Source organism: Vigna umbellata, chromosome 7, assembly GCF_029865625.1.
Source record: "Vigna umbellata cultivar VRB3 chromosome 7, Vumbellata_1.0, whole genome shotgun sequence".
Classification (NCBI taxonomy): domain Eukaryota; kingdom Viridiplantae; phylum Streptophyta; class Magnoliopsida; order Fabales; family Fabaceae; genus Vigna; species Vigna umbellata.
In genome coordinates, this window is record NC_142171.1 from 44,076,163 (window position 1) to 44,096,052 (window position 19,890).

Here is a 19,890-nt window from a genome sequence, read left to right on the forward strand (position 1 = left end):
ATTTAATTAAGTTAAAGTAAAGTTAATGAACTGTGATTAATTTTAAAGAATAAATATTTTACTAAATTATTTAATACTATATTATGATTATAATAATTAGTATAGGTTGAATAAAGGATATATATATATATTTGAGTTTTATGTGTAACATATAGAACTTTTTTAATTTAATTAATTTAAAGTAAAGTTAATGAACTGTAATTAAATTTAAAGAATAAATATTTTACTAAATTATTTAATACTAAAAGTATGATTATAATAATAGTATAGGTTGAATAAAGGCTATATATATACACATGCAACTCTCACTGTTTTAAGAAAAGCACATAAACTTCTTTATGCCCTTCTCTGTAAATCTTGATAGTCACAGGTTCATATCATTTTCTAATACGATATCTGCTTTTTTTTTCTTTTTTTTTTCAGGATATTCATATGAGAATATGCACATAAAATTGAGAGACTAAAATATATTCTACAGGAATCTTTTCAACCTATTTTTCTTGTATTATCTCATTTTCTTGATTACATATATCTACCATTTGTTATATTTTTCTTAGTTTGCTCTATGAAAATGGAGAAGTACAGTAATCTTGTAGCACAGTTCTTTGTGTCTTTTCACTCATTTAAGATCTATATATTACAAAACCTCCTCAAATTCAATGGAATAAATTTCAACCTTTTTATACTATATTTTTTCTTTTGTATCTAGTTGATTTACTTAAACTGTCTTTCAGGCTTACAAAATATTAAATTACATTCCTATTTTTTCATTATATAACTCTTCTTTTTGTTGGTCTGCAGAAATTGTTTAATTGTTTCAACAAAGAACAACTCTTTGTATTAATATATATATATATATATATATATATATATATATATATATATATATATATATATATATATATGATAATTTATTTTTGTACGTATGAAAAAGTTTTAAATGCACAAAATTCTTTTTATCAGTAAAATTATTATAAATCAAAATCAGGTACGTTTTACAATCCTTTAACAAAATATTTATATATGAATTTAATTTATAGATTTCCTTAATCTTTTGGATTTTACATAGAACAGACATTTGGTTTAGAAAAATATTCCACCACAAATATATAATTTTAACTTCAATAGATATGTTTCTAAAAAATAGTTAAAATCATAAATAGAAAAAACACACCAATTTGAAATAATATTTTAAAAAAGAGTAAATTATAAACATTTTTTTTAAGTTTTCTTGGATTACACTATTATTTGAGGTGTTTTAGTTTTACACAAATTTCTTCTTTATTTTTAAAACATTACGTTGTCCATTTTCTATATTATATACAATCATTTCTTCAAAGTTTACATTATGTATTTCTTTAAATTTTAAAAAGCATTAGACTTGACCCTTAAAAGAGGTTACTATAAAAAGTATAATTGTAATTTTGAAAAGAACTGTGATAAAAAAGGAACGGGGGTATAACTGTAATTTAAAAGTTCAAGAAATCTCAACACAATTGAAATAAACTCGCACGTACATGTCCAATTCACTAAAGTTTTTATTAGAAGTTTTTATAACCTTTTATCTTTATTTTATTTTCTTAATTTTTTGCGGAATTATAATAATTTTCTTTATTGCTAAAGGTTATTGTCAAAGAAGAAGATAGAATAAAAAAGAGAGAATAATTTGCTAATTGCATACACAGATCGGGTACGCATTATCTACTCATTTCCTTTTCATTGTTTATTTATTTTTCTCCATTTTTTTCTTATTGGAGGTAAAGATTAAGATTAATTAACTTCTAAATCTTTTAAAAATTAATATATTTTTAATTGATTTTTTTAAAAGAATTTATTTTTAAACTTTTTATATTTTCAATTAAATAATTATTATTTAATTTTTCTATTAATTAGGTGCTGTGAATATTATTGTATTTATGATATTAGTAAATTTTTAATAAAGTTAATTAATTTTCTTAATAAATTTAATATTTTTTCTTAATGCACTTAATGATGAAAAATTTATTAAGAAAAAAAAATTAAGTGCATTATTAAGAAAAAAAAATTATTAAGTGCATTTCTCTTGGAATTGCCTAATTTTTTTAAAAAGTCAAAATACATAGTAAAGTAAAATATATAAAAAGTAATTTTGATTTTAAAAGAATCATTGAACTTAATTATTGTTAATAGTTTAACTAAGGCTTTAAAATGCCAATATATATAGAAAAGGAAATAATAGCAATATTGGTTGTGCCCACTATGATCTATTGGTCATCTTCCTGGAGAGTAATACTAACCTCCTTTGTATGATAAATGCAATTCAGTGGTTGAATTTATAAAGACTTTGCATGTTCACATTAATTTAATATATGTTAGACATAATATTAAGAAATTATATAGATGTAATGTATAGTAACAACTTTTGTGTTATAAAAAATAGAAAGTTAAAATTTCCTAAAAGTTCACGTGGACTTCTTAATTCATAAGGTAGAAAACAAAATTTTCATTGGCATTTCTATATGAGACACTTCATAAGAAAGTAATATTTTTAAATTATGTAGTGACTCTTCTCAAATAATTTTATATTTTAAAATAAAAATATGATACAATTAATGTAGGATGAATATTTATTAATATATGAGATGTTTGTCTATCACCACCTAAAAAGAAAAAAAAAAGTTACATTTTCATATTTATTTGACAAAAACTATAAAGATAAAATAATTAAAAAAATATAAATTTTTGTATTATTTTAAGAAATAAAAAAATAAAAAATAAGTAAGAATAGTGTAAAATATGAATGTAAAATATTTAATTGTGTCAAATAATCTTTATCCAAAAGGAAAATTTGACTTTGTAATAAGGTAACGTAATTCCCTTCCCACGTTTTTTTTAAGAGGTGCATATATTAAGGTTCCAAAGAGATTTATTATAGAAAAACAATTGCAAAGAAAATATCTATCATCAAATTTTCATCTCTGTAGGTATATGGTTTTCTGCAACTCTATTATCGCTTTGCGAAAGTCAAGGTTTCTGTGTGTTCTTTCAGAGTTTGAATATTAGATTTATCTCTCTCTTTTTGTGTTCATTATAAGTTAGTTTGTCACATGATACTATGGAACAGCCCTCAAAGTTTGTTTTTTTGTTTTTTTTTTCAACCAACAGCTTAGTAAAACTCATTTTGGCATTCTTTGAAATATTCTTCTGATCTTATTATAACCAGTAATGAAGCTTTCACGTTATTTGCAGGTTGATATTGATAAGAGATGATGATGAAAACTCATATGAGGAAACAAGTTCTGCTCCAATGGTGGTTTAGAATGGCTTTGCTTCTCAGCTTAATCTTTTTCGGTGCCTGCTCTCGAACTTTTGAAACTGTCTCGTTTAGGTTGTTCCTACTCTCTTTTTTTCTTCATTCAATATCTTTTTCTCTATTCTTATCTTTGTGTGACTGAATAATAAAAAAAGGAAATCATAAGATGAGAAAAACCTTTTGAGTAAATATCACCTCGAGATAAAATACAAATGAGAAATGAATTTGTTTACATAAGATATTGAAATCACGGTAAGATATATAATGTTGTTGTTCAATTCTTTTTAATTTTTTACTTAATACGATACTTACACTCACATCTGAATATTAAAAAATTATTGAAAAGTATTAATACATAAGAAGAGAGACTAAAACTCATATTAAATTTTTATATATAATTAATAATATGCAAAATAATAAAATACATTAATTAAAAAAGAAAAAACTTAACTAACTATCAAAACTTTTTAATTTTAGAAAACTTCAATAAAGAAGAAAAAACCAAACAACTTAATTTCAATATAAACTTCTATTAATAATAATTAATGGGTACTTAATAAAAACTTCCATTAATAATAATTAATAGATACTTAACTAGAAGAGAGAACTTCATATATGAAATGCTGTATTAAATATTTTTATTTCTATACATAGGATATTCTAGCTGTTCTTTTCTTATTTTCTTTTTTATTCGTGGGTGTCTTCTTTTATTATCTCGTAATCACAACTCATAACAGTCATATTATTTTAAATTACATAATGAATTGATAGTATAAAATATAAAAAAATATGTCTTTATTAAGTCAGAATGGATCCAGTAAAAGAATACTAAAGGGGATTTTTTTTTAGAAATGGAAAATAAGTGAATTTTATGGTTTTTAGTTTGATTAAAATAATGAAAAATTAAATAAAATAAATATATAGTTTTAAAACGAAGATAAGCAAGAAATTATCATTCTTATCTGAAAAATCAAATCTCAACCGCAGTTTTTCAAGCATGCAAAATGAAAACATTTTGAGGTCAGTTCAAATAGCTAGATTTCCAAAAACGTTCTTTTTCATGAATTACAATTCTAATTAAGCACAACATATAGCTTGGACAGGAGAAACATAACGGTTTTGCAGAAATAAATATTAAATTGTATATTATCATTACTATATATATATATATATATATATATATATATATATATATATAATTGTACTTTGTTCACTTGAATAGATGTAGGGGAGTGTGATTGAATGAATTTGAAGGTAAACTTTTTGTTATTTATTTGAGTGGATTTGGAGGTAATAAGCGAGAGTGAATTTGGAAGTAAATTTTTTTAATTTGTCACATTAATCAAATCCTACACTAATTCTCATAAACTTTACTTTCAAATCCACTCTTACTTATCTCCAAATCTCCTTAAATAAACCACAAAAATTTTACTTTTAAATCCTCTTAAATTCATTCAATCATTCTTCCCAAAATACATTCAAGTGAATAAAGTCTTATTTGCATATTGTATATAACTTTTTATATCTATTTTTCTTTTTAAGTTACTCATTATTTTATCTTTTTCTAATAAAAAAATTGTGGAAAATATTTCAGTTAAGTCTCAAGTATTGTCCATATGTTCCCTTTTTTATTTGAATATAACTGCAAATGACAACGTCAAACTTTGAAATGACTTGATTTCATTTTTAACTTTCTCCTTTTCCTGCGATACTCCCACTTGCAGAAGAGGTTTGAAGACTACTCCTGCTGCTGTCAAGCTGAATAAAAATGAAGACCAGGTGATAAATGTTCTTTTTAATGATAGAATTGATTCAGGATATTGAAAAAAAGAAGGAAATAGCCATTAATTTTGGCCTGAATTTTGTCGTCAAATACATAGGTTTTAACAGTGGAAGTCTTGAGATGATTTTCAGGTAGTGATTGGAAACGGCATAGTTTCCCTCAATTTGTCAAACCCCCAAGGCTATATTATTGGACTATACTATGACGGAACTCAGAATATACTTAGTCAAAAAAACGGAGAATTTGATAGAGGGTATGTGCACATCTTACAACATTATGCTAAATAAATTACATCCCAGTTATCATCGATTTTCTTAAAATGTAAATCATTGAAAAAAAAAAGTTAATTGATCCACATTAAGTCATGGCTAGTTTTACATATATACATAACCTCACTACATATTTATAGGTACTTGGACGTTGTTTGGAACGACGCAGGAAAACCTGGGATCTTTGAGAGGTACACTTTATTTGTATTATTTTACAAAACATTCATTGATTTTCTCTTCTATCTGCAAATTTGATCAACTCCATTCTTGTATCTGCTTAGTAATATGATAAATCAATAATAAAAGTGAATATCGAACTTAAATTCACTCATTCGTGTCATTAGTTACTGTCACTATTCTTTGCTAGATAGCAAAAGCAATAATAAAGTAACGTATGCATTGCATGCTTTATGCTCTGTTGCAACTCCAGACGCTCTCTTGCAACTCGACAAATTAATAATTGACATTAAAATGTTTTTTTAACAATTTTTGACATTTTTTTATAATATGTGATATCTTGTGATTAGTCTATTTCAAATACACGGGTCAGTAAAATAGTGATACTTATTTTATTGTCAAAAAAGTTGTTAATTTATTATAATCCTAATTGATAATGTGCTGCAGAATCAATGGGACAAAGTTCTCAGTAATTGAAGCAAGTGATACTGTGGTGGAGGTTTCCTTTTTAAAAACATGGAATGCTGCCATGCAAGGCTCGAGTGTCCCCATAAACATAGACTTAAGGTGTGGATTTTAAACCTAAATTTTTCCTACACTTAGAAACAGATGCAGAATTAGCTCCTCAGCATTGTCCGACATAAACGTATTTTGTTGCAGGTATATATTGCGAAGTGGTGATTCTGGGTTTTATTCATACGCAATATTTACTCGTCCACAGGGATTACCTGCAGTCACGGTTTATCAAATTAGAATAGTTTACAAACTCGACGAAGACAGGTAACTAGCAAACTGTTACTGTCAGACAAGTTAAAAAACATTTGCCTTTGATTTTGGAAAAAATAACGTTAGTAATTTTCATTCCCTCGTAAAAAACAATGTTTGATTAGTTTGAAGGTAGTAACATTTTAAAAGTGGAAGAGTAAAAAACAATGCGTAACTTACCAACCAAACCAATGATGCAGGTTCCACTATATGGCCATATCTGATACAAGGCAAAGAAGGATGCCAACTGCAGAAGACAGAAGAACGGGCAAGGTGCTGGCGTATCCTGAAGCTGTTCTCTTAACCAATGCAACTGACCCACAAATTCGAGGAGAGGTGATTCTTTCTTTGGTTATGCCTCTGGTTGAATTGACATTGATTTTTTCTATTTTTCATTTTGTTGCCTTTAATGTGTGTGAACCGAATACATGTTTGTTGGGTTTAGGTTGATGATAAATATCAATACTCGACAGAGAACAAAGATAACTCTGTTCATGGGTGGATTGCAGAGGATGATTCAGCACCAGTGGGTTTCTGGGTGATAACTCCCAGTAATGAGTTCCGCAATGCTGGGCCCGTTAAACAAGAACTCACTTCTCATGTTGGCTCAACTTCTCTTTCCGTAAGACCTAACAAATCCTTGAATTCATCAACAATTCCTTATTAGAGTTTCCTCTTGTATTAAATAGATAATTGGTATTAAACATGTTACAGAAAATTATAATACTATGTTAAACATGTTTGAATATTATCATCCAGATTAATACTGCTTTAATTCTGTTTTCGTTGTTGTTTTTGTTCTACTAAGTTTTTTATTTTTCTGTGTGCAGATGTTTACCAGCACTCATTATGCTGGCAAGGAGGCAGTCATTGCCTTTGATGAAGGGGAGACTTATAAAAAGGTTTTTGGGCCAATTTTTCTTTACCTTAACTCTGCTCCAACGAAAACTCAGTTTAAGTCTCTGTGGTCAGATGCTGTAACACAGGTACTTATTGTTACCTTTAACACTCACAAACAATTATTCATTGTACATTATTCCAGTTAAGTATTATATTATGACACGGCATATTGTTGTTCTTTGGTAAATTAGTTATCCAATGAAGAAAAAAAATGGCCTTATGATTTCATCGGATCAAAAGATTTCATTCCACCCAGTCAACGGGGAATGGTGTCAGGAAAACTTCAAGTTAAAGATGGGTATATATGATAATACTTTATTTGTCTTCATTTTATTGTTTGATTACAAAGAATCAACTAATATAGGTGAGCTGAATTCCTAATTGCTTCTAATTCATCAGGGGAGGGACGGCTCAACCAGCTAAAAGTTCTTACGTTGGTCTAGCTTTACCTGGAGATGCAGGATCATGGCAAATAGAAAGCAAGGTACAATTGGTGTAGGAGTCAATCAGTTTTAATTTCTTTAACTTTGAATGGCTAGTGAAACATTCAGCTGAAAATTGTTTTACCTGTACATGATCGATATTCACAGGGTTATCAATTCTGGACTCAAACTGACGAAGATGGAAGCTTCTCAATTACAAATATTGTACCTGGGATTTACACCTTGTATGCATGGGTCCCTGGTTTCATTGGAAATTATAAATATGAAGTCAATGTTGATATCAAACCAGGTAACATTTCTTCTTCTCTCAAGTATGTTAAGTATAGATTTCCAAAGATTTAAACTTGTGGAGCAATTGATTCATGGCCTGGGATTAGAATATAGATAACTTTTGTTGCCTTACTGAAAAGTTAGTTTTCAGCATAAGGCACAGTAAACCTGTGCATAGTTAACCCTTCAAGCTCTAATTATTTGAATGTTAAATCGTTTGTGTGATTTTACAATTTCACTTAATAATTTAAACTTTGGAGATGTTAGTAAATACCCAAATTAATTATAACTTGTTTCCTAAGATAATAACTTGCATGTAAAATGTGCTGTAGGAGGCAACATCAACTTGGGTTCACTTGTATACAATCCTCCAAGAAATGGTCCTACTTTGTGGGAAATTGGGATCCCAGATAGGTCAGCTGCAGAGTTCCATGTACCAGACGTTTACCCAGAGCTTGAAAACAAATTGTACCTAAATGATAAAAAAGACGGGTTAGCCCAAAACTCATTGTCAACAACAAATTTTGACACTTTATTTTCAGTTTTTCTGAAAGTATTTCTACCGTGACAGGTTTAGGCAATACGGCTTGTGGAAACGTTACACTGATTTATATCCAACAAAAGATCTCATTTTCACAGTCGGTGTTTCTGACTATCATAAGGATTGGTTTTATGCTCAAGTTACCAGGTAAATTTTGTTTAACATGTAGAAATTTTATGATTGTCATCATCAGTTTTCTCTTCTAAATTACGCATTGATGCATGCAGGAGCACAAACACGAGTAAATTCATACCAACCACTTGGCAGATTCAATTCCAGCTTGAGAATATCATAATGGGAGCAAACTACACACTGCAATTGGCCTTGGCATCTGCCACTAATTCTAAATTGGAGGTAGAAAAATTTACTTTGTCCATAATTGATCTTTGTTTTCTGCTATGACTGTGGTGTCTAACTTGTTTTGGGATGAACGATCAGGTTAGGTTCAACAACCCGAATTCAAACCCTCCAGACTTCTCAACAGAAAAGCTAATTGGCAACGATAATGCCATAGCAAGGCACGGCATCCATGGATTGTATGAGTTGTATAGTGTAGGTGTAGACAGTAATCAATTGGTAAAAGGAAAAAACACCATCTATTTGACACAGTCAAATGCCAAAACTCTATTTGAAGGAATTATGTATGATTATATTCGTTTGGAAAGTCCTACAACTAACGAATAAATTTTGTTGTGCCTTGAACTTGTAGTTGAGCAATCATTAGGATTCTCTCTTCTTGTAATTCGCAGACAAGCACAACATCTGCTTTGGCTATCATATAGGAATCATGAAATCATGATCAAAGAATAAAATCACTATTTTCATTTAATATACATGTGCCTTCTTGCTTGTTGTATTTTTATTACGAAAAATATTGATATTAAGAGATGGATACGTTGCTGATTTTTTCTTATTACTATTCCATGTGCTGATTAAAAATATTAAGAGAAATTCATTAAAAATTTGATGTATTCAGTGCTTATACTAATGTAAAAAGAAGCTTCCGTAATGTCAAATAATGACAGTTAAAAAATCAACGTTGTAAAATAAGCCCAGTGGTATTTTGCAATTTCAGCAAACTTTTTCACAACAGTTTTAGTAACTATCGTTAAAAGTTCAAAATGATGACGGTTATATTAAGAATCATTGTTAAAAGTAGGACAGATAATAAATAACAATGGTTAAATAAAGAACCATCATTTAAAGTGTAGTACATCACTGTTCATCAAAAAAAGAAAAGAAAAGCGTGAGCTTCTTTCCCCAACTTGACTTCTATATGAGCATTTTTCTCTTCTTCTGCATTTTCATTTTCACTTTGCATTAACCTTCATCACATGTTGCAAAATTTTCATTTTCTCTTTGCATTAACCTTCATCACATGTTGCAAAATACTATCGATCTTGTTGCACGTTGTGAGTCTATGTTGTATCATGTTATAAGTCACGCTACTAGACTCTTTCATAAAGCTCCCTACCTGTTGTGAGCTCCTTTACAAAGCTCTCTGCATTGTGTCACAAAACTCTTTGTCGTGAGTCTCCTCCTTACCATAAAACCCTCATTGTGAGCTTTCCTCCTCACACTGGTGTCACAGCCACCATTGTTGCAATAGTTGGTGATGAATCACTATTTTGTACTATTCACTTAACTTTTCGCACCATATTATATTAGTGAATTGTGTTTAATTCTTCATTATTGTCTCATTTCCATTATTTGGGCTTAATTTGACTAATAATTCTCATTTTAATTAATTTGAATTATTTGGTCTTAGTTATTCTAATTATTAATTGCAGGAAAAAATAGGAATCATATTTTTGGACAAGAAGAGTTTGGTCACATCAACATTATAGTTTAATTTCGTTTTGAATTCGTTTATAATATAATTGGGTCAAACTTTATGACTTTGGACCCATTTTTGGTCAACATTTAGAAGAAGCCCATTTAGAGGATATTTTCGTCTTTTGGGGTTTTTAAATACCCAAATCAGATTTAGGTCACTTCCTCTCCCCTCTTTTCACGTTTTCTCTCTCTAGGTTTCCTAGCATTGGGCGTTTTCCACACCCCCCCTTGTGGGGGGTTTAGGTTTTGTTCTCTTTTGCCTATTTTTGTATTGAATCTCATTTTTATTGCAAATTAATTTTGTTTTCTATTTGTACTCTTCATTTTGCGTTTTTTATTTCATTCTTGCGTTAGCATTTCTATTTTGTGCAGATTTCCAGCTTCCATTTCCATTTCAGCGTTTTGAATTCATGTTCTGTTTCATTTTCCATTTGATTTTCGCATTCCAGCTTTGATTTTCGTTGTGCATTTTCGTCCTGATATAATATTGATTTCCAGTACTGTATTATTGTTTGGGTTTCGTCTTTAATGTTAGTTTATATTCGCTTGGTTGATCATTAGCGAAATTGCATCGTTTCCTTGAGATTTCCTGATGGTAATTGTGTTTCTGCTGCTCTAACTTGGCTAATATTGAATCTGTTTTGTGCTTGCGATTGGATATACGCTTAATTGCTTAATTGGTGTCTAATCTTCGCTTAGTTGATGAAACTGTATGGTGTAGAATTGGTTGAATATTAGCATTGTGTTTGCTTAATTCACCTTTATGAAAATATGGTTAGTCTTCGCTTAGTTCGTTAACTTATGTTTGATTAGGAGTTAGAGTAGTGTTTATTTGTTGTTAATTTGTGATTGGAATCATTGTAATTGAGTTAATGACCAACTGTTTAAAATTATTGTTCAATTCGTGTTTTAATTGCTTCATTTCAGTTCACAAAATCTCTTCACAAAACCCCTCACTAAGTGTTCGACCTATTGACTGGACCAATATTTGGTCCTTGAGAGAGGACCTAGGAGTCACTTCCTAGTCTATATTGCACTTAATTGCATATTAATTTGACTTGGGTGCGACCTCGATCAGTTGGTTACGCCACCCGTTTTCAGTACTCTGACCATAAAAATGTGTGAGCTTTTCTTCCCATTTGCATTTTCTCTTGCTTTTATTTATCACCCATTTTATGATTTCACACAATTGTGGCTATTGTTGGTTACTCCAAATGTTCCTATTGGATTATTGGGTTCCTTACCTATGTGGAGAATAAGTCCAAAAAATGTGGATCATTATGTCCTCGGTGGAGATGGATCAGATTAGTAGGGCACATTAGAGTCATTTGAAGAGAAGAAAAAGTCGAGAGAGAAAGGAAGAGAGAAAGTATTTCCCGCATAATACAAAGTCTGCACTAATGTTTTCGTCATTACGAAGTCTTCATCGTTGGATCTAGCTGATTTTTGGACAATGGGTTCTAGACGTAAGGTTCTTCATTCTGACCGTTTGGATTGTTAATCAGTGGTCTAGTTTCGGAGAAAATAGTCTCGCATCAGCAACTTTATTTTAGAGAAGTTTCATCTTCTTTGTTTTCATTTGTAGGCATTTGTACTTAGTTAGTTTGACTTATTGAAAACATCATTTGATGTTTTTTTATTGGAGACTCTTTTCTACCATATTATTGATCATAGTAGATTTTTTCTTTGGTCCAGATAACTCTTGATTTTTACCCTTGCTTTGAGGGGTTTTCCAAGTTAAAAATTGTTGGTGTCTCTTTGTGCTTTGCATTCTATTTTTATTCTATTAGTTTGATGCTCCTCGCAGATTATCGCAAGAAGGGAGGTAGAATTTCTGCAGCGTTATTACTCTTTGTTAAGTTACTATTATTTTTGGCTTTTTCCCATCAAAGTGGTATCAGATTTAGCTTTTTGGTTAAGGGACTATTTAGCTTGCGTGAATGATGGAATCACATACTAAATTGATTCCTTTGAATGGAGAAAATTATCACCTATGGAAGGGCAAGATGAAGGACTTGCTATTTGTGAAAAATTTGCATCTTCCTTTTTTTGCTTCCAATAAACCAGAATCCAAGTGAGATGACGAATGAGATTTTAAACATTAATAGGTATTTGGATTTATTAGGCAGTTTGTTGATGATAATGTTTATAATTTTGCTGTTAATGATACACATGCAGGAAGCCTATGAGATAAGCTTAAGTCCTTATATGCTTCTAACTCAAAGACTAATAAATTGTACTTGTTGGAAATTTTTTTGCAGTTGAAGTACAAGGAAAGAACTCCTATTTCAAATCACTTGGGTGAATTTCAAGGACATTATGATCACTTAGCAGGTGTGAGTATAAATTTGATGATGATCTATTGTGACTATTCCTATTAAACTCTTTACCAAATTTGTGGGAGATATTTCGGATTTTCATGATCAGTGCTACCCAATGGTTATATTTCTTTGCAAATGGAAGAAAGTGGTGCACTTAATGAGGAGATAAGAAGGAAGACACAAGATAATTCATCGCATTCAGAAGTGCTTGTTACAAATAATAGGGGGAGAAGCCAAAAGAAAGAACAAAATAGTGGTAAAGATAAAAACAAAACAGGGCATATAAAGAAGAACTATATTTTTTAGAAGAAAGAAAGCAAAAACAAAATGGGTAAGCAAAGAGAAAGAGATCATGATTATGGGATTATATTATTACTATTACATGTGGTGACATATTTTATTTTCGTGATTATGACATTATTAATCTTGTATCCGATGAGAGCATGTGGATAATTGATAGTGGTGCTACAATGCATGTTACATCCAAGAAGGAGTTCTTCACATTTTATACACCTAGTGATTTTGGAGTATTGAAAATGGATAATGATGAGGTGTCTAAGGTTATTCGTGTTGGTGATGTTCACTTGCAAACCAACGTAGGGATGCAGTTGTTGCTTAAAGGAGTTAAACATGCTCTAAATGTTTGCTTTAACTTGATTTTTGTGTAGGTACTTAATGATGATGGATATGATAATCACTTTGGTTCTAAAAAGTGGAAGCTCACCAAAGGTAACTTGATTATGGCCAAAGGGGAGAAAAACATTAAGCTTTACTAGACAAAAGCTTTAGTTGCTAAAGACAATGTGAATGTCGTGTATATGGAGTCATCTTTGTGGCACTGAAGACTTGTGCATATCAGGGAAAAGGGACTTAACTACTTAGCTAAAAAAGATATTTCAAGATTGAAGAATGCATAGTTAGATAAATGTTCTCATTGCATGATTGGTAAACAAACCACAATATCCTTCAGGAAGCATCATTCCTTTAGGAAGTCGAAGCTGCTTGAATTGGTGCATTCTGATGTTTGTGGCCCATTGAAGGTAAAGTCTTTTACTGGTGCACTTTACTTTGTTACTTTTATTAATAATTTTTCTAGGAAGCTTTAGGTCTATGCACTATAGATAAAAGACCAAGTGTTGGAAAAGTTTAAGGAAATTCATGCTTTGGTTGAGAAGCAGTCAGACAAGAAGTTGAAGCACATTCGTACTGATAATATTGGTGAATATTGTGGCCCATTCAATGCTTAATATAGGAAGTATGGTACTACACATGAGAAGAGTCTTCCCCGAACTCCTTAGTTGAATGGTTTAGCAGAGAGAGCAAACAAGACTTTGATTGAAAGAGTTAGGTGTATGCTTTCTAAAGTAAAATTGCCTAAGCATTTCTAGGGTGAGGCATTGCTTACAACAGTGCATGTCATTAATCTAAGTCCTGCAGTTGTTTTGAACTCTAAGGTACCAAACAAAATTTGGTTTGGCAAGAATGTTACCTATGATCATTTGTGTGTCTTTGACTGTAAAACATTTGTTCATGTTTGTTGGGACTTTATCTCGGCAAGTGCACTGAATCGCATCAAGTAATAAACCGCTTAGTCCAGATATTGTTTCCCAAGATATTTGTTCTGATTTTTCTAATTGTATAAATTTACTGATTTAGCTACAATTACAAAGAAATTGATTTTTCTACACAATAAAAATAAAAATTGAGAATTACAAATTGATAAAAACAGTCGAGTTTAGATTCACTAGGGTTGAATTTCATGTCCAAAACTCAGTGCTCTTTCCTACCAAACATAATTCCTTTAGAATCATGCATCAACATCATAAGCCAACAAGTCTCTATATCCTTAGATGACGAGTTCTAAACCTTCCAACAAAAACTATAATCCCTTAGATGTTTTAGAATTTAGATTTGCATTAAGAACGATGTTAAAGATGCCCAAAGGCTTCAATCTATGTCTAGAATTGAATTTCCTAGGTTGTTCTACCTAAGTCTGTGATCTTAGCGTTTTCCAATGATTCAAACCACTCAAATAGCTATGATTCCCATCATAGGCATAAATAATAAGGATAGAAGAAAATATTCATCAAGGATTAAGCATAAAACAGAGAAGCTTACATAGAGTTTAGAAACTTTACATCCAACCCCAATGAAATGGAGTTTTAGATACACATATGCATCCAGGAAGCAAGAATGCGAAGAAATGATGGATTGGATGGTGAAAATTGGTAGTCTTGCACCTTGGAAGCACCTACACTCGAGTTGAAGAGCTTCTGCAGTGTTCCCATTGTCCAGATATGGTTTTATCCGCGTTTTAGAGGTATTTAAATAGACCAAATCTACCACATTAGCGCCGACAATGCTTAGCGTTGGGTATTGGCTCTCAACGCCAGATTTCTAGAAAATAGGCACTCAGTGTTGGAGTCTTAGCGCCCTGAGTGCAACTCTCGGCAAAGTGCAGCGCTCAGCACTGGGTTGGGTGCTCAATCCTAGGGTTTAGCGCTCAACTCTAGGTAGTTTTGATAGCATTCTAAAATTCATGTTCATGTGCAATTCCAAAGGTATCCAACATGGGTATTTGCTTCAAATTGATCTTTTATTGTCCTAAAACATGTTCCCTTGGGTTCTTGCTTATTTTTCTTCATTAGAATGACTTCCTATTCATTTATTTCATACACTCAAACACAGATAGTAGAGGTAAAAACAAGTATATACTAAATAAAACACAAGAAAACATGAAAACACACTAAACTTGAGGATAAAACAAGGTGAAAGTTATTGAGATGTTAATTTATTCACCAAAATATATACACAAAAACACATGAAATCAACCGTTATCAAGGTTCTAAAGGATGAAAGATCCAAGTTGGATGTGAAAACAAGACAATGTATCTTCATTGGTTTTTGGTAAGGATGAATTTCACTACAAGTTGTATGACCCTATTGAAAAGAAAGTTGTTAGAAGTTGTGATGTTTAATTCATGGAAGATCAAACCATTAAAGAAATTGATTAGGTGGAGAAGTCCACACCTAAGAAAAATGGTAGTGTGGTTGATGTTGATCCAATTCAGTTGTGTTAATAATTTGGATATTGATGTTCATGATGATAAGCAACATGGTGTCAACACCTTAAATTACACGAACTGTATAACTATTCTACACACACACACACACAGACACACACACACACAGACACACAGACACACACAGACACACACACACACACACACACACACACACACATATTCATATAACAGGCACTTCCAATATATATATTCATATAACAGGCACTTCCAATATATATATTCATATAACAGGCACTTCCAATATATATATTCATATAACAGGCACTTCCAATACCACCATAAGCCATGATTTATCTCTAGGTTTCACCACTTACTATTATCAAAAAATATTTACCAGGAGACTAACAAACTTATACTACCTGAACGAAGCATACACCATGTGACCCTGCAACTTGTGATTATCCTCTACCCTTGTTCCTACCATGCTTTACTATCATCTCTTGAGTGAGCTTGATCAAACCAAAATTTTCCCCATACATTCACCTTTAACCCTCATTGTTATTTACAACCCATCAAGTTTTATCTACTCGCCATAACCCAAGCACTCCATATTGAATTTTTTTTCTCTCACCCATACGTTACATGCAACACCCATGCTGTGAGTCCCTCTATATTAGGCATGTCTAGTGAAAATACAATCACAAGCTATCCTCATGAAGTAAAAGTTAGTCTCTTTACCTAGGTAAATGTTGATTCCTTTTTGCTTGAGTTTCAACCTCTATACCACCACCCCACTTAGTCTTCTTCTTGTCCAGATTCTAACATTGTAACTTCCTTCACCCTTTTCTTCTCTCCTTCTTCTTTTTTTCTCTTTATTTTAAACCTAATCTTTCTCTTTTAAAGATAAACCCTACTATTCTCATCCCCTTTCTTATCACTAACAAATTCTCCCCTTTTCAGTTTTTTTATCTCCAAAACATATATACAAGTATTGAAAAAAATTATTGCCCCCGAAGACCCTCACAAATTTGTTATTATAATGTATATCTAATACCTAATATAATATATATATATATATATATATATATATATATATATATTGTGAGAACCTGATAATTAATACACACTAATTCATTCTCTGATCACTATTTTAATGCACCGTGACACGTCAAAATGCACTCACACTTCCACTGCATGCGCTTGCCATGTGTCACGGTTTGAGCATTCTGAGAATGGTTAGTGGGAGACAAGTGGCGTGTGGAGGTTGGGGAGTTTATTCTGCATAGGAAGAGAAAAATAATTCTGGAAACTCTCCCTCTTCCTCCTGCATGTTTCATCTCCTTCTCAGAATTTCTGTTTCGATTTCTCTGCTTTTCTCTAAACCGTGTTCATCTTCTCCCTAAGATCACTCACTATCAATTCCTCCAATCCTATTTCAGACACCATAGAAACCTTCCCTGCACTGTGAACCTCATTCTGATCCGAACAGAATTGAGAACTGAACTGGTAAGTTCTCATCTCTGCACCTTCGTCCATTTGGTTCATGCACACCAAAATTCTGGTTGCATGCATGAGTTAGAAGTCTGATCTGCTTACGGTTTTGGTGTGTTAGATTAAGTGGAAGTGGTTGAGTGAAAGTCTGATAGAAAGCTGTAAGAGCACGAGAGAAACTCTAAACAATTGAAGTGAACTGCTTGATAAGGTAAGGGAAGCTTATATGTTTAATTTATACTGTATGTTGAATGATCTGAGTTGCATGAATGAAGAATATAAGATTTGAATTGTATGGATGATCACTGTTATTGTGCATGTATGAATTTCATGAAGTTGAGCTGTTATGAATGGTTACTGAGATCGGATATGAATTCTGGTTTTGATTGATCTGTTATGGATGAACACTGACTTTTATGTATGATATATGTTGTTGATCTTGATTAAAAAGCATGTTGAATTGATTATGTATGAATGGAGTATGTTTATGATATTTGGAAGGATTTGGATATTGAAACTGTATGATAATGATGTTGAAGGTGAATTAAATCTGGAATGAATGTTATAAAGTTGAAAAAAATGAAATCTGGAAAATTCTGTTAAGTTTGAGAAATCTGGAATTTTAATCTGCCCTTTTATGAATGACGCTCGTCACACTGTACGGTCATAGACCGTTCGGTTTTTCATTAAATAACTTAGTTGGAATTCGTTCATTTGGAATGAATTCTGCTCGAGAACGAGCGTCCCCAATTTAGTGAATGAGCGTTCGTTTCAGCTCAGTTTAGATAAATATTTGAAACTTTATAAATACGTGACGTTCGGCCTTAAGTCGAGCGTTCGTCCTTAATGTCGTTCGACCTTATGTCGAACGTTTCGTTCTACAGAGCGTTCATTCTTATACTGAACGTTCGTCCGAATTGGCGCTCGGTCCTATACCGAAGCGTTCGTCTAAATAGCGCTCGGTGTATATCCAGCGTTCGTTTTAATTCGTGCTCGGTCATTGACCTAGCGTTCGTCCAAAGCAGGGTTCGGTTTCTAACTGAACGCTCGTCCTTATTATTGAATTCTGAGCGAACGTAATTGACGTTCGTCCAAAGTAAATTTCTGAACGTTCGTTCATTGACAGTAAGAGTTGTTTTCTGTACTTTGAATATTCTGGTTATTTATCTAAGTTATTCTGTAAGATATTTATTCTCTTGATTCAACCTAAAGTTCTTGTACTCAACATCTTCTAAGTATTATTCTGAACTTCTAAATTCAATCTCATTTAAATTCTTTAAGAATTCTTAACGTCCATCAATGAATAAGAGTTCGTTTCTTTTGTTCAGAAACGTGAAATCAAAGGTTCTGTAATAAGTTCGTTTTATTTGATTAAAGAATGCATGACGTTAATGTTAAGAGAGTGGAACACAGAATGGAAAGATTATAACTATGAAAGGATTTGATGGTTGAACACTATGTGATATGATTATACGATTATGGAATTGAACGAGCGTTCCAAGGAGGAACGTCTCATATATGATTGAATATGGAATTTGTAAAGTATGACCGTGGTTAGTTAATGCTGGCTTGGTCCATCCTGATATTCCGTGATGCTCATCTTCACGTAGAAGGGAGTAGTCATGTGTGGGAATGGCAGGAGGTCTTCGTATCCCTCACTTAGCAGGGGCGAAGGATTAACCTCAAGTGGAAGCTGATTAGGTATATCCCGGCTACTACACCACTTGGGTGCAAGGACGCCTGTAACTACATGGTTCATACAGTCCGGACGGTCTGTCATATATATATTTATATGTTAAATTATATGATTAAGTTACTTGATGAATGTGTGAATTGAATCATGAACTGTATGTATGTTGTATTTATTAAACAATATAAGCTTACCCTTGCAATGTTCCATGTGTTGTCTGCTGTTTCTGTATGTCCGTCTTGTCAATGCAATGATCATCCGTTGTGGATGTGAGCAGATGGCGAGGCACCCTTGGAATCATTGCTGGAAGAAGAAAATTTGGAGGATGCCAACTTGGTGGAAGTTGAAGTCAAATCGGAGCAGTAGGGATTAGTTCCGTAGTAGATATTAGATTTTTCTGTACTGTATTTTGACAGTTCTGTATACGGTTGTGCAGAATAGATTATTCAGAACTGGTTTTGTATTTTGGATGAATTTCTGAACGCGGAAATCACTGTAAATACTGTTATGTACGTGCTGTATCCTTTTGAGCAGCTGCTGTTTATATTTAAAGACTGCACTGTATTTTCTGTAAATGTAATTAGTTCTGATTAATGGAGATTTCTATTTATTGGGATGTTACATTTATTGGTATCAGAGCAGTTTTGTTCTTCTAAGGACACTGTAGGGTTATGAGTGCACTGTGTTTTTGCTGTGTGCTTATTGCATGTTTAATGAGTTATTATTGTTTTAACTCTTGGACATAACTAATGCTCGTTTGTTTTTCTCTGCATCCAGAGAACAAATGGCACCTAGACTTCCTCCTCCTCCTCAACCGAATGAGTCCGAAACGTCCAACAACACTAGATTGTTGGAAACCGTGGTGGAAAGATTGCATCAACAGAATACCACGTTGCTGGAGCAAACGCCACCTTGATGCAGCAAAACCAAGCTGCTATGCAAGGTTTGGAGGCCTCGCGTGTCAATTCTGAAAACACGCAAAGGCAGTTGATGGAAATTGGCTGCAACTAGAGGTGCGCCTGGAGCATCTTCTTCAAACGCTGCTCAACCTGCTGCCGAGTGGAGTTTGGAGAGCTTCCTGCAGCA

General features: G+C 32.0%; 1 protein-coding gene and 1 long non-coding RNA gene across 2 annotated transcripts; both read left to right on the plus strand.

The window, feature by feature from the left end:
* The first annotated feature begins 331 nt into the window (after positions 1 to 331).
* Positions 332 to 9,239, plus strand: LOC124828798 (uncharacterized). The gene is made up of 18 exons (XM_088094531.1): positions 332 to 370; positions 1,624 to 1,690; positions 3,229 to 3,367; positions 5,017 to 5,071; positions 5,207 to 5,328; positions 5,485 to 5,535; positions 5,969 to 6,088; positions 6,182 to 6,301; positions 6,487 to 6,622; positions 6,732 to 6,908; positions 7,117 to 7,272; positions 7,378 to 7,484; positions 7,586 to 7,670; positions 7,777 to 7,918; positions 8,232 to 8,391; positions 8,471 to 8,587; positions 8,668 to 8,794; positions 8,879 to 9,239. The coding sequence occupies exons 3-18, from the start codon at positions 3,246 to 3,248 to the stop codon at positions 9,122 to 9,124; spliced, it is 2,043 nt and encodes a 680-aa protein (XP_087950657.1). The 5' UTR covers positions 332 to 370; positions 1,624 to 1,690; positions 3,229 to 3,245; the 3' UTR covers positions 9,125 to 9,239.
* A 7,752-nt stretch (positions 9,240 to 16,991) lies between these two features.
* LOC148196113 (uncharacterized) lies at positions 16,992 to 19,278 on the plus strand. Its single transcript, XR_015780578.1, has 3 exons — positions 16,992 to 17,129; positions 17,236 to 17,325; positions 19,082 to 19,278. It is a non-coding gene; the product is annotated as an uncharacterized LOC148196113 (long non-coding RNA).
* The last annotated feature ends 612 nt before the right edge of the window (positions 19,279 to 19,890 follow it).